This window comes from Carassius carassius, chromosome 1, assembly GCF_963082965.1.
Source record: "Carassius carassius chromosome 1, fCarCar2.1, whole genome shotgun sequence".
NCBI classification, from domain to species: Eukaryota; Metazoa; Chordata; class Actinopteri; order Cypriniformes; family Cyprinidae; genus Carassius; species Carassius carassius.
The window spans coordinates 29,223,563-29,251,315 of NC_081755.1; the positions used below are offsets into that span (position 1 = coordinate 29,223,563).

At 36.3% G+C, this 27,753-nt stretch overlaps 1 protein-coding gene across 1 annotated transcript in view; it reads left to right on the forward strand.

Moving 5' to 3' along the window:
• Positions 1–27,753, forward strand: part of grin2aa (glutamate receptor, ionotropic, N-methyl D-aspartate 2A, a) — a 150,274-nt gene that overhangs the window by 76,311 nt on the left and 46,210 nt on the right. Inside the window, exons 3-4 of the mRNA XM_059555133.1 lie at positions 17,149–17,741; positions 26,208–26,322. Coding sequence (XP_059411116.1) covers positions 17,149–17,741; positions 26,208–26,322 — 708 coding nt within the window. The remainder of the gene's footprint in view (positions 1–17,148; positions 17,742–26,207; positions 26,323–27,753) is intronic.

A 27,753-nucleotide genomic window follows, 5' to 3' on the forward strand; every position in this document is an offset into this window, starting at 1 on the left:
CCCGAAAACACTGATTGCCTTGTTCAGGTGTGTTTCATTAGGGTTGGAGCTAAACTCTGCAGGATAGTGGCCCTCCAGGACCGGAGTTGCCTATCCCTGCTGTATATGAACAAGATGATACAGCATGCAGTACTTAGCATTAGATCAGCACGTCCCAAGTTGTTTTTTAGTCCCAGCACGTCTCTGACATCAGATCACCCTCAGGTGCTGTCTGATCAGACCAAACGTCTGCTCCGGCACAGATGCTGATTGGTTGAGAGTGAAGCAGACATCCTGTCAGTCAAGCTGATGAGTACACAGAGAGTGGGCAGCCGGCGGAAAATGAGCCACAAAGTCAATAGAGGGCTGGTCAATGGTGAAACTTTGGTTGTTTATTCTTGTCCTTACGAAAGTTCACAAAAACTTTTGCCATGGCAACGGAGGGAGTGTGTCTGTGTGTGGCAGAGGAAATCTAATGGTGAACACATGGCTATATTAAGACAGATGTGGCAGGCTAAGATGTTTACACAAAGCTGCTCCATCTCTGTTTTTGCCTGATTTGTCTGAACAGTGCAAACTACATTTTCCCATTTTTATTGTCTTGCTTCTTCAGAATTGAGTTTAAAGTCATAATATTTTTTCAATTTGTGTAAACTCCAATAGAAAGAAATACGATTCTCGCACAATGACTGTCGAGGAGAGAATTGCGAGTCTCTGCAGCAGTTTCATTCGTTCGCCTTTTCTGTTTAGCCAGTCTCCTGACTATGATAATGAGATATAACGAGTGAGATTATTTGTGTCTTTTGTCAAGAGATTTTGAGAAAGTGGTGAAGCAGGAGAGTTACGCAAAAGGCTCTGTTTGCTCTCCGTTTCACTGCATAATTGAGTCGGAGTTCTTATGTTCCTATGGAGTTCAGTGTATCAACTTGGTCGCAGATGTTTCTCCTAAAATACCTTAACAGATATACAAATAGACTTAAACAGAGCTACATATATTTGAATAGCACTGCTCACATAACTTGTTCTTGTATGGACTGTGAAGAGAATTCCTTGAATTTATATAGAAATTTTTAACACATGGTATAATGTTAAATATGTAAATGGCAGTGATGGGATCACATCTAAAACACTGGAGGAGACACGTGTGAAATCACCAGGGTCTTTTTCCTCAATTTCTCAATTTAATTCAGTGTTGTTATTGTAAACTAAAACTATCAAAAATAGTTTTTGTTAATTGGTATGAAGCTGAAATAAAAGTACTAAATTTACTAAAACTGTAAAGCTACATTTTAAAGCTAATTAAAAACATTATAATAGTATAAATATAATAATACTAAAATAACAAATGATTTAATATATTTTTTTTTATCTTGGAGAAACTACTGAGATATTAAAGAGATCGCTGTTGTGGTGTTTCTTTCATACAACCTCTTAAAAGTTAATATCTGGGACATGATTTAGCACCTCATATTACTTTGTTGAGAAAAAAATTAAAACAGACCAATGAAAGACAAGTCTATAAAATGCCTTTTCAAAAGGTAATGGAACAGAGAAATAAAACAAAGACTATAGTAGTACATTTTACAATAAAATGCTATTTCAGTTTTTCTACTTCAAAATGTCACATTTATTTCAATGTACCTTGCCCATTCTTTATAATTGTTTGTGAAATTTACTAACAATTTCTGAGTGAAAATTGTTTCTAAACTCTTTGCAATTGATGTGACTGCATTTTATTTGATCCTATCAATTCAAGAACTTCTTCATAAGTGTGTGTGCTATTTAATGTCCACTTGACATTGTACATTATATTTGGTCTGCTGCTGAAGTGGAGCATTTTTATTGTATTTCTGTGCGAATGTGAGTGTGTGTGAACAGTTGCATTCGGTGAGCTGCTTGGTTTCAGGTTCAGTAGCTCTGGGTGGTTACGTCACAGCCTCGAGCGTGCCTGATTGACATCTCCCAGGAGTGCCGTTTGTCTGCTGAAGTATAACAAGTGCCAGTTACTCTCTCCTGTTTGCTGGCAGCCAATCAAAATGAAATGGGAGCGCTTAACACAGGGCTGGTTGCGTTCCCACAGCACCTGCCATGTGACAAAAGAGGGAACAGTGTTTTTCCTCATCCTGTTTGGCTTTTGTTTTGAAGTCCATTAAATATGGCATCTACTTTCGGTGGTTTTAAAAAGTTCGATGGTGATATTTGCAGCTGAAGTTTTTCTGCAGTGAAAATGACCAAAAACCACAGGGCAGCACAACCATCCGTTCCAACACTCGGGCCCTGCCCAGAGCCGCTGTGCACATAATCTGATTTAGTTTAGATTTGTGTGTGTGTGTGTGTGTGTGTGTGTTCTCTGTCTGCTGAATAAATAAATGCAAGCTAAGGAAAAATGACAATTGATGTAAGGCTGTAATGTTAATTATTTGGCTCCTTTTGGAAATTATTAAATGCCAGTCCCATAATGCAGTGCTACTCTCTTATTCTCTTTCTCTCTCGCACTGCTTTCTTTTGTACAAGTGTATGGATTCCAAAAAAAAAAAAGCACAATAAATACATAATTAGTAATTTATATGATTCATGCACTATATTCCAAGACATTCTAAACAATATAATAGTTTTGTCGGATTACAAAAAAAAAAAAAGGTTGCTATTGTTAACTAATTGAAATAAAGCTGAAATAGAATAATACATTACATGAAACACTTCAATGGAATTAAGACATGTTGGTTTGGCAACTAACTTAAATAAAATAAGATTAATTACTAAAATTACTAAAACTGAAATAACATAAAGCACTGTAATAGTATGTAAATATTAAATTAACACTGGAACAGACTAAAATTGAAGTCATTACTAACAGAAAATTCACCATACACTTTCATTGTAAAGAAAAGAGCAGCATGCACGTTCTGCTTAACTTCTGCATTCTGCTTTTATGTTCCATGGCAAAAGCAAACCTTTAGAAAGACTTTGAGGCCAGTAAATAATGACAGAATTTTTGTATGACTGCATGCTGTGCTTCTTAAGTGCAATTGAACACAAATAAAATGAATCGTTTACGAAAGCTCCATCGCGTCTATATTAAAAACAGCAGGCAATTTGGAAGTTGCTGGTCTGCCATATAATGCTTTGTATTGAGTTGTCAGGTCATTTCAGAGAAAAAGATGCCTGCTCTCAGTTACATACTCTGCCACATCCGATGATTACCAGCCGTTGTGACACTGACCTCTGACTGCCTGTAAGATTTGTGGATCATCATCTTCCTGGACAGGCTGCGTCACAGATCATGACATGTAAAGATTGAACAAACAAGTCGAATAGAGTGCAAACACGCAGCTCTTCTCAGAATGACAGCACTTGTAATGTGATTAGTAATCTGATGATGTAAACATAAAGGACTCTGAAGGGAACGTCCTGAGGAATTTTCTGACAGGAGTGGGGCAGTGCCCAGAGAGGGAGAGAGACAGAGACTATCTGTGCTCTGAGAAAGTTTATCTGCCTTTGTCAGCTTGCCCCTGTGGGGTTTTGGTGCTTATTAAAAAGTCCTGACAGAAAAACAGCAGCAGTTACAAAAGGACGATTGTGAATGCAAGCTCAGTGAGCGTGTAGATGAACAAACTTGAGCCGTCTGCTATTTTTAAACTCTTATCTCACACCAAAGAGCATCTTTTACCTTTCGTTGCCTCACTCTTCGAACATATCTGTCTCTGTTGAGACAGCAGCTGATTATCCATGTGATCTTACAATGTTTCTTAATAATTGTATGTCGTATAAAACCACCAGCTTGGATTAATTGATTGCTCTTGTGATGTTTAAAGTGCAGGCTCAATCTAAGTGTTATTTTAAAGTGCTTCAGGGGGTTTGCTGTAAGAGGAAGCCAGTGTGATCAATCATTCATTACCGTCGCTTGTTTGAGGTGAAATATAACCTCTGTTCTCTATTGATCTCCTGACAGTTGCAAACAAAGTTCAGGTCTTATTCAGAATTGGGCATGGGAATTAATGAAGGGATCATCAGATTTATTATGATGGGTTAAAAATGTAGACTGTGTTCTGCCTTTTCTTTTCTTTAGTCCCTGTGCCTTAGTTCCCATTGGGTCCTAGTTACTGTGAGCCACAGGAATTCATATCAAATCAGCATAAAAAATGATTCGCGTTTGGAGGTCGGAGTGGTTTACATATTGCTGGAACACAGTCGTTGCCATTTAAAAGAGTTTTTTTTTTTTTTTCGTTGGTAATGTGGTTAGTAATCTGTGTTTCACTTGTAATGTGAGGTGAACACCTTATTGTCTAAGGCAGCTGTCAGTCACATGCCCCTAAGGCTGTGAGAGTGTTCTGCAAATCTGTTTTTGAGAAAATCATGACAGTTATGTAATGAACACTTCATGAAACAGTGGCAAAGTCTTTACTCAGAGCGCAGCATCATGGGCTTTATGGACCCTCTTCATTATACCTCCACCTATCTTCTCAACCCCCCCCCCCCCCCCTTTTTTTCTTTTTTTTTTCATTGAGAAGGAATTTCATTACATATTCAAAAGAATCTGTTCCAACAGGATCATAAATAATGCTTCTCTCCCAGTTGTGACACGCAAAGCGATGAAGCTTTTTTTAAGTTTTTCAGACGTGATCTTAAAGAGAATAAACACGTCTTTTGTTCGCAGGAGAGCTAATTGCACTTTGGTGAGTGGCATTTAACAGTGGTACTGTTGTTTTCTTTTTTTCTGTTTCTCTTTCTCCACCAACACCCCCCCCACCCCGATCGCTCTCTCTCTCTCTCTCTCTCTCTCTGTCACCTGCATGTCAGTATAATTGAATTTCTGCACACGTTCCCCTTTTTCATCAATCACACGTGCTGATAAGGTGGTTTTTTTTAGGAGGGACAATCATGCAGAGCCCAGAGAGAGAGAGGTGGTACTGAAAATAAAAAAAGAGAAGCAGACAGGAGCAAAGGGAGATGAAAGGAGAGAATGAATAAGGAAAGAAAAAGGCACTGAATGAATGGAATGCAGAGAGAAAGACTGTGATGCTGTGGAGTTGTGTAACTAGTGACGCTGGTGCTTCAGTGCAGAGCTCAGTCTCTGGGTATGTTCACCTGGAAGTGCCCAGCAAAGTGGATCCGCAAGGAATTTAGTGAGATTCCAAATCATAGGAAGGGTAAATGTTCAGTCTGGCGGGTATTCGCTTCACAGGAAGTGGAGAATTTACCAACCAGTCATTGCTTACCTCATGACTAGTACACCGATTTAGACTAAAATAAACACAGGGAAAAGGAGCTCATGCTTAAATGTTTTTTTTTAAGCTTCATTAATTTTTTATTCAGCTCAAGTTGAACTGTGAATCAACTTTTTTCACTCTCTGAAAAGCCCAATATGAAGCTAAATCTCATTTGAACTTCCAGTATCACCCACATCATTATCAGAGGTGGGTAGTAACGAGTTACATTTACTTCGTTACATTTACTTGAGTAATTTTTTGGAGTAACTAATACTTTTCGGAGTATATTTAAAGATGGGTACTTTATACTCTTTCTTGAGTAAATTTTGGGGGAAAAATCTGTACTTTTACTTCGTTACTGTGAGCGACGCTCCTCTTGTTACTTTATCTTAATGCAATAAATGTTATAAATGCTTCAGTTTATTCCAAACTCGCCGTCTACTTTTCTCTGGGCAATGAGCGATGCCCATTCGCGAATGATTCATTCTTTTGAGTCAATTCTGTTCAAAGGCTTGATCAAACCGATTGGCAAACGAGTGAATTGGTTCATGAATCAGTTTGAATGATTCGTTCAGTTCCCTGCCGCACGCGCTGAGCGTCTGAAGCGGTTCACTCAGAGTTGTAACGTTTAAGAACAGAAAGAGCGTTGAAAACGTGGCTGGAACTGCACTGAATTGAAAGCAAATCTGCAAAGGCTATTATTTGCTAGCGATGGAGATCCTTATTAGATGAACACCGCGTGTGCTGTCTACTGTTTAACAGGTAATAACTTGGGCTACATTCGATTACAGTACACGATACCACTGTGACATTAGTTTGTTGTATGTGTGTGGCTTATAACAGAGGGGAGCCAAGTTGAATGCAGCTTCCAAAAGACAAAAAATAGCCGATTAAGATTTTATTAATTTTAATACAATCACACCGGTGCGAGTACGTTCAGCAAGTCATATCATCAGCTTCTAAATTCAGAGCTGTGATTGCTTGCTGGCGCTGAGCCAGAGATATATAAGTTTTTACAGCACTGCGCATTATAACCAATCACACAAGATTCTTTTGAGCTTTTGAATGCATTGGCCAATCAGAGGTGTTCCGATGAGTCATCGCTAAAATGCCGGTGCTTCCTTCACTCGCTCCTGACTGAATACTTCTTTCTGGCGAATTCTCTCGTCAAAAACAACAAAGTGCAGATGTGTGTACGAATCTATAATTAAGATATTGATTTCACAGTGTTAACAGTTTTAGTGATTTTAATGGGAGTTTCTGAGAGTGATTGAAATCTAGACTGTCAGTGAAAATGATCTTTAATAATGTAAATGTTATTTGCTCTCTTTCTGAACAATGAAAGATTAGTAGCAATATTTATATCACATTAACTTTCAATGTTAAATTCTCATTTAATATAAAGTCAGTCGTATTAAAAATATGTTATGGCATGACACCTATATCTGTTACTTAAGTAAACAGACAGGGTTTTACAATAAATTACATAAACTGGAGTAAAGGCTGATGAAATATATACATTTATACACGCACACATACATTACATACATTTTATCTATATATCTAAATAAAAATAGGCTCAGTATATATGACCCAAAGTAACTAGTAACTAACTACTTGAGTAGATTTTTTATCCGATACTCTTTTACACTTACTCAAGTAACTATTCAAGACTAGTACTTTTACTTTTACTTGAGTAAATATTTTTAGAAGTACTTTTACTTTTACTTGAGTACAGTTTTTGGGTACTCTACCCACCTCTGATCATTATGTGGAAAGTCTCTATACTGATGGAAAAATAAATTTGAGTGCTTGAATTTTTTTGTTCTTAAGTACACCATAGATGTTTTTTTTTAGCTTTTAGTTTTTTTGTGATAAGTATTAGTGTACCATACTGCCAGTAAAATGTCTCTGTTTTAATTTATTAAATGTGGAAAAGTTATGGGGTCTCGAGATTTGAAACAAGACAAAATAAGCATTAAAATGAGCTAAAACAATGACAAATATAAAATATAATAGGTTTAATTCATTTTAAAGTATCGGATAATATATATTTATATATTGACCTTGATATATGTAGCCTGGTTTTATTTGAAAACCTAGATAAGTCAATTCAATTAATGTAAATTAAAATAGTAAAAAAATAAAAATTGTAAAAGAATCTTAATACTTATCCAGTGAATCACAAATAACTGCAAAAGTCATGGGGCCTTTACATATTGATGAGGGCCCTGGTGTCAAGAACAACATGAAAACAACTGTAATACTGCATTTTTATTAAAATACTGTATTATTCTCCATCTTTCTAAATAGTTTCATGGTTTCCACTGTTATGGAAAACCTCGCAATTCAATGAATTTTAAAATAATGATTTTCAGACCTTTAAAAGTTGTAAAAAAAGATATGAAATTAATGAAAGGAATTAACGGTCATAGAACGTCATACTGAATGTGAAATCCTCCATCAAGCTGAATTTTAATCTTTAGCCTTTTTCTACGGCTTTTGTAGACAAATAAATATATTTATGTGTTTCCATGCATGTATTGGGGTTTGACATGCAGTAAAAACAAAAAGCCAACCAGATTTTTTTTATAAATGGATTTTAAATGTACTTATGCAATATACTGTATATATATAATTGGCAGAACAAGTCACTGAAATTCTTTTTTGTCAAAAATGACGGAGTTTCTTTAGCACAGGACAGATGGTGAAGTTCAGTTCTGTCTCTTTGGCTGCAGTACTGCTGTGTGTATATCAGCCTTGCTCTTTTTCTCTCTTTGTTCCTCTGGCTCCACTCATTTGCTTTATTTGTAAGAACTCTGTGGCACACTAAAATAAGCTCATGAAGCAGCTCTTGAGACAGAGCCTTTGAAAAGTGGTGCAAAGAATTGGCATTAACAGCAACACCATTATGCTGCTTGGTGGTGTACCACTCCATCAAAAGCAAACTGACAATTTATAGAGTTTACAAAGTCACAATTTAACGAAGTGGAGCCGGGCTGGGCGCTGTGATGGCATTAGCGCTGTGTGGCTCTTCTCTGTTGTGTTATAAGACTAACTGTGCCGTGTTTGCTCTGCTGCTGGGAATGACATGAGCTGTGGGGATAACGCCGGCCACCCCTGAGGCGGCCCTCTGAAGCGCTTCAGAGTATCCACGTGCTCACTCACATACAAAATGGCATACTTACTGTATATTATGTACATGCACTCTCATTGCTCGCTTAGCTGACGATGCCAACCTATATTGGCGGATCAGACTGGAAGTCTAATCAGGCTAACAGCCATGATGGTCCATCAAACAGGGCTTTAGAGAAACTGTAGAGATCTTGCCGCTAGATGCTTTGATTTGAATATCTTAGTGATTGTTTTTGAACAGAGAAAGATCTAAATAGCTCTAATGTGTCTGAGAGCTCACGCTGTTGAGATGCCAAAAGGGCACCTCAGATGCTCTTAGCGGTTATTGATGTAATTCATTGCATTTGGATTTCTCAGAAATAACACATTCGGTCTGTCAAGTTTGTTGGTTTTTAGCTCAAACCATTGCAGTCTGTCAGGCTTATAATGTAAATGGAATCACAGCTAAAACATACAAAAAAAAAAAAAAACATACACAAACAAAGGCAAATTAAACCCTGCGGCTCGTTATGATACATTGATGTGTAAAGACAGAAAACGATCGGTCTGTGCAAGAAAGTGAACCGTATTTATATTGTTTTTTTCCCTCTGATTCATGCAATGTCCGACCTGCTAGAACTCTCCTGAATGTGTCCTGTTGTGTGCATTCTCAACAGCAGCAAGTGCATTACCGACCACCTATCTCTGAAATGGATCATTGACACTCTATCTACAATCTCAATTAGGAGTGTCAGTGGTCTATTTGAGAGACAGGTGGCGGTCCACCGACAAGTCTGCTATCCACCATAAAGCAGGAAGAAGAAGATGCCTCATGTGCCTGCTTGAGAACACACATAGACAGTAAAAGAAATGGACACAGCGACCCCATTGGAACTCAGTTGAGACAAGTGAAGCCCATTTTTAGCATTTTTTAGCACTTCCGTTTCTGACGCGCAGACTCAAACTAAGCTTGATGACGTCAGCAACCTGTCTGACAGATGTAAATTTTCTAGTGGCTGTGCGTACAAACTGGCATCGTTAATCTTGCAGAGACGGCGAGCTTGTGCGGGGAGTTCTTTGGCGTGAATGAGCAGGAGTAAGTATTCTGATTAATTATTTTGTATAGTATTTTAAAATGTAACGCCAGTACGCCATATTAAGTTAATTGTCTGCGAGCTTCTCCTCCTGTCTGTACGGTAATGCGACAGAGAGTCGAGTGGTTATGACGCAAACGTTAGCCTATTTTTTACAAAAACTGTTTCTACGGGGCCATAATGTAACATAGAAGGTAATGGAGCCCTTTATACATTGTCGTTTATCTTTGGAAATAAATAATGGACAAACGGAGTCTTTAAACGCCTCAGATGTAAAGTTATTCGCTGTCAAAGTGACGCTAAAATGAATGGGAGTCAATGGGATGCTAACGCAAGTGAAGTTCTGCTACAAGATGGCGGCACGCGGCCGACTTCAACTTCCGATCAACTTCCTTGCCGCCTGAGAACACACTCAGGAAGACACTCTCAGGAGAGTTCGAACAGTTTGGACATTGGGTGAATCAGAGGTAAAAACTGTTTCTTGCATTGACCAATCGTTTTTTGTCTTTACACATCAATGTATCATCCTGAGCTGCAGAGTTTAACCCTCTGGAGTCTAAGGGTATTTTTGGGGCCTGGAGAAGTTTTGTCATGCCCTGACATTTGTGCTTTTTTCAGTTTCTTATAAATATCTAAATGGGTAAAGTCTAATCTCACTGTAATCAGCACAAACTGGGCTATAATAATATGTGAAATGCATGAATGTACATGATTGTATTTTTGAGAAAAAAAATGTTATGCGTGGTTAGTGAAAAACTAAAAATGTTAAATCACTTGAATAAGGCAATAAAACACATACAGAACATTGGTTCCCGGGATTTTTTTTTCCCGGGAAAGCTTGACATGTTTACTTTTAAACTAAACAAGTGCTGCTGAAAACAAATATTCTGTGATAAAGTAATCCATATGAAAACGTGATGTCCGTTTTTCATGTCTCCCTTCATTATATCTAATGTGACCACGCCCCCGCGCTGAACACGCTTTTGAGATTATAATGTTTCACTGAAGCGCACGGCTTGAATACGCCCATACAAGAGAAAACAACGCAGAGAGACTGTTCTTCAAGTTTTTTATTTTACTGTTTGCTTCGTGATGAGAGGAATAAGACATAATTCACCCCAAAAAGATGTGATGTGGATTACCTCAGGATTTAAGATTTGGATTTCCTCAGAAAAAAAAAGAATGAAGCGCTTTATTCAGCAGAGATCATAAACATGAGTAAGACTCTCTCTCTCTCTCTCTCTCTCTATATATATATATATATATATATATATATAGTACTGACCAAAAGTTTGGACACACCTTCTCATTCAAAGAGTTTTCTTTATTTTCATGACTATGAAAATTGTAGCGTCACACTGAAGGGATCAAGGGCTTTTTGACCAAGAAGGAGAGTGATGGGGTGCTGCGCCAGATGACCTGGCCTCCACAGTCACCGGACCTGAACCCAATCGAGATGGTTTAGGGGTGAGCTGGACCGCAGACAGAAGGCAAAAGGGCCAACAAGTGCTAAGCATCTCTCGGGGAAATCCTTCAAGACTGTTGGAAGACCATTTCAGGTGACTACCTCTTGAAGCTCATCAAGAGAATGCCAAGAATGTGCAAAGCAGTAATCAAAGCAAAAGGTGGCTACTTTGAAGAACCTAGAATATGACATATTTTCAGTTGTTTCACACTTTTTTGTTATGTATATAATTCCATATATAATTCCACATGTCTTAATTCATAGTTTTGATGCCTTCAGTGTGAATCTACAATTTTCATAGTCATGAAAATAAAGAAAACTCTTTGAATGAGAAGGTGTGTCCAAACTTTTGGTCTACTATATATATATATATATATATATATATATATATATATATATATATATATATATATATATATATATATATATATATACTTGTACTAGTTTTCACATAACGTGTAAACATTTTACTAGTTAGACTTTTTCCAATTTATAATTTCTGACTAAATGTATAATCAAGTGAAACATTATGAAGTTTTAATAACAATATACACTATACCATTCAAAAGCTTGATGTAAATAATATAAATGTAACAAATAAATGTAAATGAAACAAACAATGCTGTTATTTCAATTTATCCCCAAAAAAATAAACCTGAAAAAATATTCTCAGCTCTTTTCAACAATAATAATAATAATAATAATAATAATAATAATAATAATAATAATAATAATAACAACAACAACAATAAAGTTTTTATTTTATTTTATTTTTTTTATAGAAAATCAGATTGTTAAAAGGATTTTTTAAGGATTGTGTGACTGGAGTATTAATGCTAAAAATCCAGTTTCAAAAAAGAATGAACAGGAACCAATGTTCTGTATGTGTTTTATTGCCTTATTCAAGTGATTTAACATTTTTAGTTTTTCACTAACCACGCATAACATTTTTTTTTCTCAAAAACACAATAATGTACATACATGCTGTTCACATATTATTATAGCCAAGTTTGTGCTGATTACAGTGAGATTAGACTTTACCCATTTAGATGTTTATAAGAAACTGAAAAAAGCACAAATGTCAGGGCATGACAAAACTTCTCCAGGCCCCAGAAATATACCCGTAGACCTCATAGGGTTAATTTGGTTTTGTTTGTGTATGTTTTTTTTTTGTTTTATTGTATGTTTCAGCTGTGATACCCATCACTTACATTATAAGAGTGATAGACTGCAACGGTTTGACTTAAAAATCTCTGTTTGTGTTCTACTGAAGTCACCTACCTCTTGGATGCCTTGGGGGTAAGCAGATAAACATCAAATTTTCATTTTTGGGTGAACTATACCTTTAAGAGATGAAAGATGTGCAGAATGATTGATGTCAAACCATAAAGGAGTTTGACAGAGAACATCAGAAGGTCTTAAGATCTTAAGCAATGTCTTTTAAGAAATATCTTCACTCCAAATCTTTTTTTTTCAGGTATGCTTAGAAATATGATACAGCATGGTTCCTATTTCTGAGCAAACAATATAGCTTTATGGCCTCTGGCTGGTAATGGCATCCTGTTATATGAAGAAAATGGCATTGAGAAAGCTCAACAGCAGGCAAGGATGATGCAGATCCTCAGTAAAGCGGGTGGGAAATTAGAAACTAGTATTGCTACGCTCTAGTCAAATGCATACAAATCTTCTTTCACACCCCTGAAGCTGATTACACATGCCTTTCATGTCACACTCGGTGCTTGGATGTGAAATTACATTTAGGCAACAATGCAATATCTTTATAAATGTACTTTATGAATCATTCTTTTCATGCTGCAGTTGTGGCTATAATGCATATTAAAATAATACAGTTATATTATGCTAAATATAATTTTTTATTTTATTTTATTTTTACTCTACAAATGAAAATACTTGCCAAATGAAGCCAAACCTGAAACTTTGTTTAAAATGAATCGATTAACTAAATGATTTAGTGAGTAATTCATAAAGACAGTCACTTGTTTAATTTCCAAATAAATCAGTGCTTTTGAACAAATCATTCAAATGAATGATTCAGCGACAAACTCATAAAGATCTAATGATGTAACCAGCAGAAAGAGTCATTGAAAAATCCTTACAACTAATGCACAGTGTCAGTGTTTCTGGAACATACAGATAATATTTTCTTTCTGTTTCTTGCTCTCACTTTGTAATTATCTGTTTCATCCTTGTTGTAAAAAGGGAACACATTGTTTTTAACATGAAACAATTACCTCCTCCCTCTCTTTCCATCACCTCCTGAGTTCATCTGCAGAATGAGGTCAACGAGTGCTCACTCCACACAATCTACATGTTCACCCCACACACAGCGCCCAGTAGACACATTATTAAGAGGGTCATATTTTCTTAACCCTGCACTTCAAGAGTTGATGGACAACTGTGGGGAGCAGGCAGCACAAGCTGATTAATCTTTATGCCATTATTCCATATATGTAATATAATCTGCTCCATTTTAGTTGACATCCCCAGATCTGAATGAAAAGAAATTGCCACTCAAAACTGTGCCACTTTTAGATAACGTCAACCTTTGAGGAATAATTAAAATCTTTCCAAGGTGAGGCAGTGAAAATAAATTAGGACTGTCTTGTCGTCCATCCATCATTTAAGTAAATGTGTCTAGTCTCACAGGGGCCACTTCACATTACAGTGTAACTGTTAAACAATAATATTTCATTGCAACAGCCTTTGTTTCAAGTTTAATGGTAACATTTTAGAATAGGGAACACATTCACAATTAACTAAGAGTTTTGCATGAACAAACTGCTAATTTGCTGCTTATTAATAATAAGTAAAGTAGTTGTTGAGTTAAGGTATAGGGTAGATTAAGGGATCCAAAATATGGTCATGCAGGCATTAATATGTGCATTTAAACTTTACTTAAAGCCTTTATGTATAATAAATGAAAGTTATAGTTATAGTTAATCTTTATGTTTTCTTTACGTTATGTTTATAGTACCAGTCAAAAGTTTGGATCTCAAAATGGATGAAAATTTCACATGAGTCAAAATACCAAATTATCCAAATATTTCCATTCAGAGAAAGACATTTTATTAAATCTTGCAGAAAAACTGGACATAGGTGCAGGAAAAGCTGTCATTGCCAGCCCATTGACTGACTAATAAACATTTATTGCAATGACCACTCAATCAATTGTCTCCAGCATGAACCCTGTGTTTCATTAACTTTCCATCATATAAACAGAAGATAATCACTGCTGCTATCAGAAGCAGCTTTAATGACTGTCTTATATTGTGCTGGCACTGAATAAAAAAAGGACGAGAAGGCCAACAAAAATCTGATGTGGTGTTTGAAGATACTGATGTGGGTGAGTGTCATCTGGGAGGCCAGATGGTTGGTCATGGAAAAATAGCATAACGGTTTTTGTCAAAGGAAATTTAAGTTATATCCACAGTTATCTTGTGTTTACTTTGCAGCACCAGTGTCTGTTTAGTTTCCCCGGTGTGTGAAATTGGCAATGTCAAGCCAAGCTTCACGAAAATAGCAAAACAACTAAATGAAAAGTTTCTCCTTCCAACATATGCAGACTCACAACATGTTGTTTCCTACAGGCATCTTTCACACATGCACACAAAGACAGATGCCTGATCTTACATCTGTATTCAGTCATGGGCTACCTTTCATTTACCATTTATAAGGCTGCAGTAATAGGTTTACATTGAAATGGTGATGGGAAAAATAGTGTTAGCATGATTGAGAAGGTTAATGAAAGCATGGTGCGTTACTTACAAAGGCTTCCGATCCTCTCATTCATAAAATGAGTAAAAAGTTTGAACTCAGAATATGAATCAAAAAATGATTGTGTCCTTTGTGCATCAGAGGGCTACTTAAAGCTGTGGAACTGTGGGATGCTGGAGGGAATAGTTCTAAAGGCACATGGGGATTGAATTTGCTCAGCCAGAAAGAACTGGCTCGGTGTATCATTATGATTAGACAAGAGGCCAGAGATGCATATATCAGATGGATCTCAGAGGAGTTAAAGAACCAGAAAAGCTCTTCTCTTTCCTTTTTGTCTTGTTACATTTTAATAAAGAACCTTATTAACTTTTGTTAACTCTGTCAGTCTGTAATATTGAGTTGAGAGCTCTTCCAAATATTTCAGTGGTTCCTCTATTCCGTCTGTTCTGGTGTATTATGAATTATTTTATTTTAACTGTTGTTATGTTTTTATTTGAAGTCTATTACTGTAGCACTAATATTACAATTCTACCTAACACAATAAGATCATTATTTCTATGTTATGGCCAATAAACACTAAAATAACTTGTTTTAAATGCTACAAGTGAATTTAGGCCTTAAAAAATTATAATGTATACTACGAAAAATGGATATTCATTTTGAGATTAAATTATTAAAATGATTGCATTCATAAATTATTACTATTATAATGATTATATAATTTGTAATGATTTTATAAGATTCATTGTAAGCGTTAGATGACAGCAAAGGTAATCTATATATATGTATATAGTATATGAATGTATAGGCCGATGACTAAAATGGTACTAATATATTGTGCATCCCTAATTTCGACAGCTGAAAACCTATGTGTGACATTGGACCACAAAACCATAAGGGTCATTTTTTTTTTAGATTTATGCATCATATGAAAGCTGAATAATTAAGTGCATAGTTTGGATAATATTTTGTCGAGATTCAACTGTTTGAAATCTGGAATCTAAGGGTTCAAAAAAATCTAAATATAGAGAAAATCACCTTTAAAGTTGTCCAAATGAAGTCCTGAGCTATGCATATTACTGATCAAAAATTACATTTTGATATATTTATGGTAGCAAATTTACAAAATATCTTCATGGAACATGATCTGTACTTAATTTCCTTATTACTTTTGGCATAAAAGTAACCGATAATTTTGACTCATACAATGTATTTTTGGGTATTGTTACAAATGTACCTGTGCTACATTGACGTGCAAAGGCAAAAGCCGATAACTTCGATTTAAAATTAGTTAATGTTATTTTTGGGACATTCAAGACAGCCTTTATCATGTGTGTAAGTATCTTGAGTGAATTTCATTGTTTTTCTGAGAAAAAAATGGGTCGTCTCAACCGTAACTTCGAAAAGCCCTGGAGAAACCAAGACACTGTATAACACCAGTTACCGCTTTTTCACGTTGTTTGGAATGCTCAAATTGAGTTACGGCATTCTGACTTTGTTTAACCACACGTCAATATGAGTTACAGTGTCAGTTTGGAGTTATATGGTGTTCTGCCTTTTTTTTACTGTCCATTTAAAGTCTGCTGCATTTTAATTACGGTGTAGACAAACGAATTAGATAGATTGTGATCTACCAAACTGCTCCATATTACAAAGCACTGTAAAGACTATATACCTTGGAACCAATATGTAGTCGTGAATAACCATTAAAGATTTTTTTCTTTTTGTAATGCAGATTATTCACCAGGCTGTCACTTCTAGTTGGACTGGTGTGGAACTCGAATGCCATAGCTAGCATGATCAATCATAAAATCAGTAGCCTACTGTTCGCAATTAAATCCATATCCTACCTTTTCTTGTAATCCGATAAAATCAATCCATGGTGATGAACGTCAATGGAGATGTTTAATCCACAAGCATTCTGAGCGTTGTTCCCACTTGTTGGCGTTCACATCAATCCACAAGTCGTTCTTTTAGGTTTGGCTGTTTAATACAAGTCCATATAAAAGCAATTATGTTATGTCTAGCATTCTTTTGTGTTACTGAGCATAGCAAATAAATTGGTATCCACAGTATCCACTCACGTTTAACTTTTAGTCTGCTTGTTACGGTAAAAAAAAAATGAGCCCATGGTCACTAGATTTTATACAGGTGTTACAGGTGATCAGCAAACAAATATTGACAATGTGGAAGTTACTGCGTTTTGCCTTGGTTTGATTTTTCACGTTTTGCAGACAATGCAAAGGCAGAGTACATTAACTTCAAAATAGAGGTAAAAATCAAGTTTGAGCTCACAATTTTTTAATGTAGATAATTTGCAGTACTAAAACATCTAATTGTTAAATTTTCAGTGTCCTATCTATAATTAATTTGGCTGGACAAGTAAAAAAACTTAAAGTCACTTTTCTCAGTTTCACACTCTAGCGAGTTAAGGACTTTTGCCTTTGTAGGGCAGTATTAATGACTGGTTTTGTGCTCGTGGGTCACATATTTGTTATGTTATATGCTATATATATTGAGACAGTTCTTTTTGTCTTTTTTTGTTCAACAGGATGTAAAATCTACATTCTTCCAGTTCGGGGCCTCCATCCAGCAGGAGGCGCTGCTCATGCTAAACATCATGGAAGAGTATGACTGGCACATCTTCTCCATAGTGACAAGCAAGTTCCCAGGCTACCAGGATTTCATTGCCATCCTGAAGACCACAGTCGACAACAGCTTTGTCGGTTGGGACCTCCAGCACACAATCACCCTTGACGCCGTAGACGGGGACTCCAGGACCCAGATCGGGCTGAAGAAGGTGCAGTCTCCAGTCATCCTCTTGTACTGCTCCAAGGACGAGGCGGTTTACGTCTTGGAGGAGGCCCGATCACTGGGTCTGACTGGTTTCGGCTACATCTGGATCGTGCCCAGCTTGACCACGGGCAACCCAGACATCACTCCAGATGCATTCCCCTCTGGAATGATTTCTGTATCCTACGATGACTGGGACTATCCTCTTGAGGCACGGGTTCGAGATGGGCTTGGGATTATAACCACAGCAGCTGCAGCCATGTTGGAAGAGTTTGGGGACATCCCAGAGGCCAAAACTAGCTGCTATGGCCAAATGGAGAAAACCAAGCTGCCACCCAGCGCATTGCACAAGTGAGTGAAGGATGAGAGCTGGGTTTTTATCTGTGTGTCTGTGGTATGATATTGTTTTCTGTCATAAGCCTGTCCATCCAGTTCCTGCACTTAAAGAAGTGGAAACAAGAGGGTTATTTATGTGGGAAAACACAGTTTTTGATCAGTCAAGTGGAAAAAGGAAAAGGTGGAAAAAAAAACTACCGAAGAGGTCTCTGTTAAGCCCCTTTCACACTGAGATTCCGGATAATACACGTGTAACGTGTCCCGTCAGTTGTTCCTTCATTCACACCGCCAGTGATTTCCCAGAATCTGTGCATGCATTCACACACAACCCATAAAGGTCGCGTAATGATACGAGACATCAGGATGTGACGTGTAATGTATGAGCCAAAAACGCTAGGCATGTTATCTTTCGCTTTTCTAACTTTAATAAGAAAGGTCTTTATACACCTCTGAAAACATAGTTATTTATATTATATTGCATTTCTGTAAATAGATATTTGTAAATATCACATATTGCACCTTTAAAATAAAATTACTCATTATATAAGATATAAGATTTTGGTCATATCGCCCACCCCTACTAGGGCATTTGCAAAAGTAGTCTCTGCTTTCTAATGTTAGACCTACTATGTCTCCGGGCAGGTGATTCAATTTCAAGTGGTCTCCAAAGATTCCAAACAATGTTTCATTAATACAATTTTAATTAAGACATCAATATAGAGTTAAATAAAAATGTAATGCCAATATCATGATGATCAGATGATCAAACAAGAAAAAGCTACAAAAGGGGGTAGTAACTTTTCAAAAAGTACACCTTTGTACCCTATTTACCCCTAACAGGTCTATATTAGTAACTTAAATGTACATATTTCTACCTTAGTGGTACATATTTGTACCCTCAAAAAGGGCCGTGTCCCAGAGTGTGTTGTCCTTATATGTAAAGTACATTTGGGGTTGCTACAAAAATAAAAATTAATTGACCATGGCACATTGAATAGCTTTCCTGAGATAAATTTGGTGACAGTTTGTTGTTTCATTGCCATCTTTCTGCAGTTTAAACACAGATCAGGTTATTACACAGGGATGTTATACATTAAAGAGAATCAAAGCTATTTTATTTATTTTTTTAATATCCTGAAAAAAAGGGATGCATTTGAAAGCTGCGAATATGTTTTATTTCAAGTTAAGTCTCAAAAGTGAGGGAGCTGAAGCAGCTTATTGTATGTGTCTCTGTTGGTTTTCCATCCATCTTGTTCAAGTGGAAACAAGAGGGCTATTTATTTGAGCAAATGCAGTTTTTGGTCAGTCAGGTGGAAAAAGGAAAATAGGGGGTGGAAAAAAGCAACCCAAGAGGTCTGTAAGAGACAGGCATGGGTTGGGCGTATGCAAAATTTATTGTTACATTCTGCTAATATATTTCTCAACGTGAGCTGCATTCCTGAGTAAGCTAATGGTTGAATATGGTCAGGGGCAGATAGGGAACACTAAGGGAGGTTTTTAGGTAGTTGCAGCGCCCAGAGGCGGGTACTGCTGCACTTCTCAAACTCTCCCGGGACGGCGCAGCATAGTGCTGCGATCCCGTGCTTTTAATGAATAATGTTTTACACAGGGCAGAACAACATAGAGACCTTGCTAATGCATTTGGAGAGCTCTCCAAATATAAAGTGCTCTTGATGAACCCGGGTGCTTTTGTTCCTTTAGCTCCTGCGTTGGAGCCGACTGCAGCACCCCGCTTGCATGCTACCAGTCCTTAGTCTGTCTCACCCATATGCCTCTGTGGTACCTGCCAGTGCTGAGCAGACATGCTGAATTGCCCCATTTGCAGTGGAGCGGTGTTGCCTGAGATACATGTTCAGCCTGGTGTCTGGGGTACATTAATCCTGATAGTCTCAGCACAGATGGTCAAAGGCTTGGCCAGAGATGGGCTCTACTAGAGCCAGCAAAGAAGAGGACTTGTGCCTTGACTGCATGGGGTCTCTTTTGTATTCTAGACTTTTAAGACATGTAGATAATCAGATAAAAGGTATGAGATTATTTGAAAATATGGCCTTGTTCTTGGATTGAATAATTCCCACAAAATAGCCTAGTCAAAATATTTCTGTAAATATTAGCTTTTCTTTGTTGGATTTAGACTCACTGCTTCACCATTTTGAGACACTTTGACTCAGAAACACATTTGGTGTTTTATGCACTAGATTTCTAATGATACAATTACTGTATTTAATGTTCTAATGAATTATGATATGTTAATTGTGATATAAGTATAGACAATAGAATTTCTTTATAGATATAATTATATTGTTAAATTAACCTTTTACAAATAGGTGGTCATAACACCTCTAAAGTTGGATTTGAAATATTCCGGAATTCAAACATACCTAAAACAATTAAGACATCAATAACAAGTTATGTAATGCACCTACATGTACAAATAGAATATGGTGGATATAATGTATAATATATTTAAAATATAAATATATATACACTACTGTTCAAATGTTTGGAGTGAGAATTTATTATGTTTTTGAAAGAAATCTCTTAAATTCACCAATGTGGCATTTATTTGATTAAGATGGTAAAAACAACAGTATTGGACAATATTATTACAATTTAAAATAACTGCTTTCTATTTAAATATATATTTTAAGTGTCACATGATCCTTAAAAATCATTATATGGCTCAAGAAACATTACTGAAAACATAATGTTTAAAAATGTTTTACAAATGTAAGTCTTTTTAATATTTTTGTAGAAATCATAACACATTTCCTATTTTTGATAAGTTAAATACATCACTGCAGATTCTTTTTCACATTCTTTATGAACGATTTATATTTTTATATTTTTTCTTATACTCTTTGTAATCTTTTTAATAATTTCTTATATTTTTCTTATAATCTGCAAAAATCTTTTTTTTTTTGCAGAAAATTATAGAAAATCCTATCTATATTTAAGCAGTGATGTATTTGGCACAGCTTTTTTCTTTGGGTTGGGGGGAAAAACTGGTAAGTGAACCTCTGTCTGCATTTCATGCTCTTGTTAAAATTGAGTGTCAGAAGCCTGGGTGAAATATGCAGTCCCCAATATGACAGATTTAAGACTGTCATCTGAAGTGCTGTGAAAACCAGACCTTAGCAAAAATTTATCCTTCATATATCAGTGACGAATACTGAAATTACCTGTCAACAAGGGAGAGGCACGGCGAGTCCAGTGTGCCTCCTCCCCTGTGTTGGGGACCAAGGGTAGCTGTCAGCTGTGCTCTCTGGAGCCATACATTTCTGAAATAAAGGGCACTTTAAACACTCCCATTGAGACGGGAGCCAATCTAACCACCCCCAACAAAACACCATTTCACAGAGGGCAATGCCACAGGAGTCACCGCTATTACTTTGAACCTTCACAGGCAAAATTAAATATGACTTATGGAATTTATAATACTGGAATATGAGCTGAAGTGGACTAAGCATTTCCAAGCGGTGGCAACAGGTCATTATATCGTGGGGCGGGTTAGCAGTGATGTCACTGGTGCTTTGGCCTTAAAGGGCCTGAGCTGTATCCCCTCATCAAGGCCTTTGTGACTTGGAGTGAAGGGAAATATGAGCTCCTTAGAAATAATACTTTTATATGGCCATCACAGTGCATTAAAGCGAGTTAAATTGGCAGGCAGCAGCACAATGGGAAGCATTACGAAGTGCTGGGTTTATAAATAACTGTCTTGAGCCTCTGCTGTCCTCCCTATAGTGAAGAAAGCAATGTTTCTTAAAGAGTCAAAGAGTGGCCCAGACCTCAGAAAACTAGTCAAAACTCTCTTTGGTCATTTCAATAAATCTCTCTGGTTCATGCGATAAATCCCAGCTCTTGTGTTCGTGCGTGTTTTTCTATCACTAATCTGTCTTAATGTACAACATAATGGCGTTAATGAAAAGACTATTGTAAAAAAAATTAAGTGACCAACTCACACACTTAGATATAAACACTTTGTTACATCAAAATAAGTCTTAAAAATGGCATGAAAACATGATCCGTGGGACTTTTTAGTGAGTAATCAGTTTGGTGAAATTTAAAGTAAATCTCTGTGTCTGCTTACCAAGCTTTGATGACTGATGAATTAAATGATGAATTTGATGACTGATTGATAAATAAAAAATAGTTAAAAGTTAACTTATAAAAAGGAGTCAATTATTGAAATGTCTGGAATATATGTATATATATATATATATATATGTATATGTATATATATGTATAATGTATGTATATTTAGTATAGTATATATATATATACTATAGAAAAATCTAGAAAGTATATATATATATATTTATATATATATATATATATACATATATATATATATATATATATACTTTCTAGATTTTTCTATTAAATAAAAAATCTATTCATATATATGTATATAAATTTTGCATCATATCCACTTTTTATTCATATAAAACAGGATTTATTTATTTAGTAATTTTCTAAGCACTTTGGCAATCCCTGGATCCCAGTTTGAAAACACTTGGCTTACATCAGCTTTACACACACACTAGTGAGATGGTTAATGGTTATTCTCTTACATCTGTTCTTGTGTCTACAGCAAAATAAAGGCACTCAGACTCAAACACACAAACTGCTTCACTGAATGTGGTGGAATGATCTGGTCAAGGGGAGAGTATGCAGAGACAATCGACAAGAATATGGTTTTTATCTTTGGTCAAAATCCATAAGGTCTAGAATCCATTTTTTTACGCAAGCATAGCAATGGGTAGTATGTTCGTGTCAAGTTTTTAGTTTAAAACCTTTGGCTGGAAGGACTTTAATTGACCTGAATGCATCCTCAAGGGAGATGAGAGTGATCAAACACACACAGACCCACCAGTCACTCCCTTCTCCTCACACGTGCCATTAGGAGCATATTTTCTCCTTTATGGCTTGCCCTGCCCCACTTTGTATCAGATGCACTTAGTAGCACAGGTTTACACATGCACTCATTCTGCCATTCCCTGGGTCTGTGTAACGTCTGCCTGAGCCCCAGGTGAAAAGACCTCCAGAGTCCCAGCTGCCCTGGTATTGACCTACAGATGCGATGCTCTCTTATGACATTGATTGAGCACTGCACAGATATCTGTCAGAAATATGATTGGATTTGTTTGTGCATCACATTCTGAGTTATTACTCAAGGGATAGTTGATTTCATTTACATGTTCCGTCATGCCAGTGGGTTCGGCTCAAGAAGTGCAGACTCCCCACAAATTAACTAACTTCATGTAGGAACATTTTCTTACTTCTCTAATGACTGAAAAAAATTCTATATGTCGCATAGGGAACATCGTGCCCGCCCTCATTAGTGTCAACCCCGTTACTATAAATGCCTAACGAGGAACTGTTTTATTCAACCGCGCTCGGATGTTTGCAGTGCAGCAGTGCAGTTGAAGCAAACTGCTTCAGTTTGACCACATATAAAGTACTGTGAACATTTTCATGCCAGTTGTACCACCCACCTAATTCAATCTGGATGATCCCAGAGCAGCTGTGTGGCCCTTTCAGGCACACCTGCTGTAATGAGGACTTCACAGTGAACAAGCATGGGTCAGAGGTTGCTATGTGCTTTAATTAGGGAGAAGTGAGCTGGGGCTCTTGTCCTTGAAGCACAGGGCTGCTGTGACATTGTGGAGATGGTCATGGAAGGTCTGTTGGGTTGGATCGGGTCGGGTCTAGTTGTTGTGCTGGTGTAAGGCAGAGCAGGACAGTCAGCGGCATTATACCGTTTTTTTTTTTTTTTTTGGCAATCATGGCTTATTGGTGTCCTAGGCTAGAAATTTCATTAAAAAAACCTTTTTAACTATGTAGTACTTTACAGTAATAGTAATAACATATATATATATATATATATATATATATATATATATATATATATATATATATATATATATATAAAATGCATTGTTTTTTTTTACTTTATTTTTTAAGGATTTACTTTATAGGTTAATATACTGTTGTATATTTAATAAATAATTTTAGGGACGCACTATTTCAGTTATCGACTAATATTAAATTTGTATTTATTTATCTGTATCGGTTGATATTTGGGCCATATACTATATATGAACCAGTATTGGATATACAGTTATGACTGCTTATTTCCCATATTTTTAAAGATTAGATTACTTTGGCCATCATCTAACACTCAGACTGAATTAAATGTAATCTTAAAAAAAATATATATCCCCCCAAAAAAACTAAAAAGAAACTTTAGTGACAATAATAATTAACACTTTTAAATCTTAAGCAAATCTCAACATATTTCTTTACTTAATGGTGTGTTTTTCATTTATTTAAACAAAATAGCATATAATTAATATATAATTTATTTATTAGTTGTTGTCCATAAAAAAAAAAAAAAGTGTTGTCAGTGTTGGCTAACTTTTAGCTAATTTTAATATTGGTGCATACTTACATCATATCAAAGCTATATATATTTCGGATGTTGCATTACATGTCCACTTGATCCAAAAAATAGTTTAAAAAAGGGAATCATGTCTAGAGGCAGTTCAAAATCAATGTTGACACATTTTCCATATGCAGATGTTCACATATCTGTTTGTCACTGTGGTTCTTCCAGTCCTAATGCCACAAGTCTAGCAGTGACAGAACATACTAAGCTAATGAGCACAGCTTTCACACCTCTGCAATCCTGCTGAGAACCTAAAGCTCTATTGACACACTGTGTCCAGTGTCTGCTTTCCTCAGTAATTGGTAAAAGGGGCTCTGCAGGTGTGACCAGTGTAGTGATCCACAGTTCACAGTCTTAGCAGTAGCAAAGGGAACTGGGTGAGGTGTAAAATATGAAAGGAGGTTTAAAATAAATAAGGGAGCCCACTGTGAATGGAAACGTGTCATGTAATGGAGGAAAGCAGAGCTTATCGATTCTCTCCCTCTCCCACAGTCTGATGTAATTGGATTCAGCGATATATCTAGGGTGAGTGGGCCTTCGCTTCACCCCCTAAATGGGACCCCGATCAATTCAAAAAGCTGCACTGCCATTCAGTCACTAGACGCCCACTAAGACCCGTTTCATAAATCGATCATCGTGCCACACTTCTAATTCTGCTCACCTGGCAGTACTGCGGCAAGAAACTTACCTCCAGGCCGTACCCGTGCCGCAGGGATCGTTAAAATGGCTGGGTCATAATTACTGAGGAAGAGGGGCAGTCTGATGGGTTTGTGTCAGCTGGTGTTTTGCTACTCGGGTCTCTGAGGGAGGCCTGACGACATGGTGTGAAAAGTGGGAAGGCAACACAACATGTTCCTCGCTTTATCGCATTTAAACTGATATGACAGGAACACAGTGGAATTGTGAAAAGAGAAGAATCCAGACTCTATTCACTTGGGTTTTCATTTTCATAAAAAATGGCCAACACCATTTATGTTGTGAGGGAAAACAAACAAAGACACAAAAAAACATTTTGACCAGTGTTTAAAAAAAAAAATAATAATTTGCCAAGGACTTAAAAGTAGAAAATAAAGATGCTAAAAAAATTATAGTAAAAATAAATAAAAATACACTTAAAATGCCACCCCACCAAAATGTTGTTCATTTGAAGATTTTTTTTATTTTGAAGATTAATTTTCTTCAACCTAGAAAATAAATATGTAAAAACATTATAGTAAATATTTTTAAATAAAAATAACCGTAAGATTTTTTTTTTAATTCTTACTGATAAAAATTAGTCAATCATCATCATAAATTCCATCTTTGGAATAATAAATTAAATAGTATATTATGAGTTATGGCAAATGTAACCAAACAGAAAAGTTAACATTTTAACTTTCACAACCTAAAAAAATATTTTTCGTAAAAAACAAATAAAAAATCTCAAATTTTCTGTGGACCCACTAGCACCACATTGTGTACCCCTGGGGTCAAATTATTGAAATTCCCCCAAAATATGAGCTTTATTTTCCTGTTTTTCAGTCTTCCAGGACACAGGCCCGGTTTACTCCTGCACTGTAACCAAAAAAAGAAGCTGAGGAACCAGTCAGAAATAATTTCCGTGGTAATCTATTCTATATAATGCCACAAATGATATCAAAGACCTTGTGTTGAACCCATAATGTTTCCTAAGACTGGGCTCTTCTGTTTTACATCTACATACTCTCTCTTTCTATTTCTTTGAAGTTGGAGACAAAAGAAAGAATAGTAGTGATTCATGTAGATTTCATTGGATACTAATAATAACTCGCACATATTTTTCAACTTCGCTTAATGTGACATCTGATTTAGGTCAGTCATTAGTCTTCAGATGGCTCATTAATTTTTTGTCTGCTTGCATGTTGAAAATGACCTTCATATGTTATTTTGATCTTTTAGGTATAGAATGAACATCATAAGGATGAAAAGTTATTTTCGTGCCTACTGCAGCAGATAAGATTTGTGCCACCTGACTGCTCTATTTCAGAACCTGATGAGGTTTCTGCTTCCTCTAGGTACATGATGAACGTGACTTGGGATGGCAGAGATCTGTCCTTCACCGAGGACGGTTACCAGGTGCATCCCAAACTGGTTGTGATTGTGCTGAACAAGGACAGAGAGTGGGAAAAGGTAAGGATGCTCTGTGCCACTGTCGAAAACAACTGACCTTCTTAACTGTGCCATTATAATTTCATTATAATTCCTCCAAGCAAAGCGTCATTAACAACTGTTCACACAATATTAGTACCCATAAATCCGCCATCTTAATTACACCCTGGAACGGTGTAAAAGTGTGTCAGTGTGGTAATTACCTCAGACATGCGCTGCCAGAGTCTGCAAATTTGGAGGTGTAATTAGGGCATGTTTTTTTTCATTCTAGACAGCAATCCAGTCCAAGACCAAACATTAACGGGAACACACACATGTGCATAAGGGCAGTTATCTTGGATGAGCGTATACTTATTTTTTTCTGTTTTATTAGAGAATGCGGTTCAGTGAAACCAGAGCAGGAGGAATAATTGGAACGGCAAAACAATGGGAGAAATTGATTTGTGGAGTTCGCTCTGCAAATCAATCAATAATGGTGGGAGTCTAATTGACAGAATAAGGCTTCCACTGAGAGACGGATTCGGTTATGAATACACATCCATGCAGCAAACGACAGATTTGCTCGGATCAGGCCTTTTGATCTCTTGTTGGGAGAGTGTGACGATCATCAATAGTATTAAAACATCATGTGTTATTTGGAGGGGAATCCGCATACTGGTGGTCTGTCTTTATATAGCATCGTATGGCTCATTAAATGACTGTTGTTTTGCAGATATGATATTGGTTTGTATTACAGTATGATAAAACACTAAATTAGATCCCCGAGGTGTTTAGGTCCTCGTTATTCATCTGATGTTAAAGTGTTCTATTGGGCTCTATTAAAGCAACTCTTTATTATTTTACATGCTGTTTCAACTGTCCATTAAACTTTTGGAGATTCATCAATCTGTTATAAAATCAGCTAATTTGGGACTAGATACTGTAGTAGTATTAGCGTTTAAACATAATATAATAGGTGGCAACAACATTCATTGTACAAATTCTCCTCAATGTCTTAAAAAAATGAACATGAGGCCAAAAGTCATTTTTTATCACGTGAATTAGACAAAATTAGCTCAGAGCACTTTAAACTTGACACAGTTCGCCACGTTTGCGTTATTCTTCAAAACACTAGATGGCACTGTGGAGAAAATATTAGCCTAACCAATTTTTTCTCGCTATTATACACCATCAATACATTTTATAATGAACTCAAATTTAAACTCGGTTTAATAACATTAATAAAATGTTTGCACAGTATGAAATAAATTTGCTGTTCAAAAATATCAAATCGTTTAGACTAGTGTACAAAAGGTTGCATGTTTAGGTGAAAGCATGTGACTTCTAACATTATTTATTTGTAATATTACAGGCACCTTTACAGCTATGCAGATACAATCATAAATTCATGTTTTGCATTATTTTCTTTGATGTTTGTATTTATGTGCTGATTTAATCATTTTCTGCATAAAA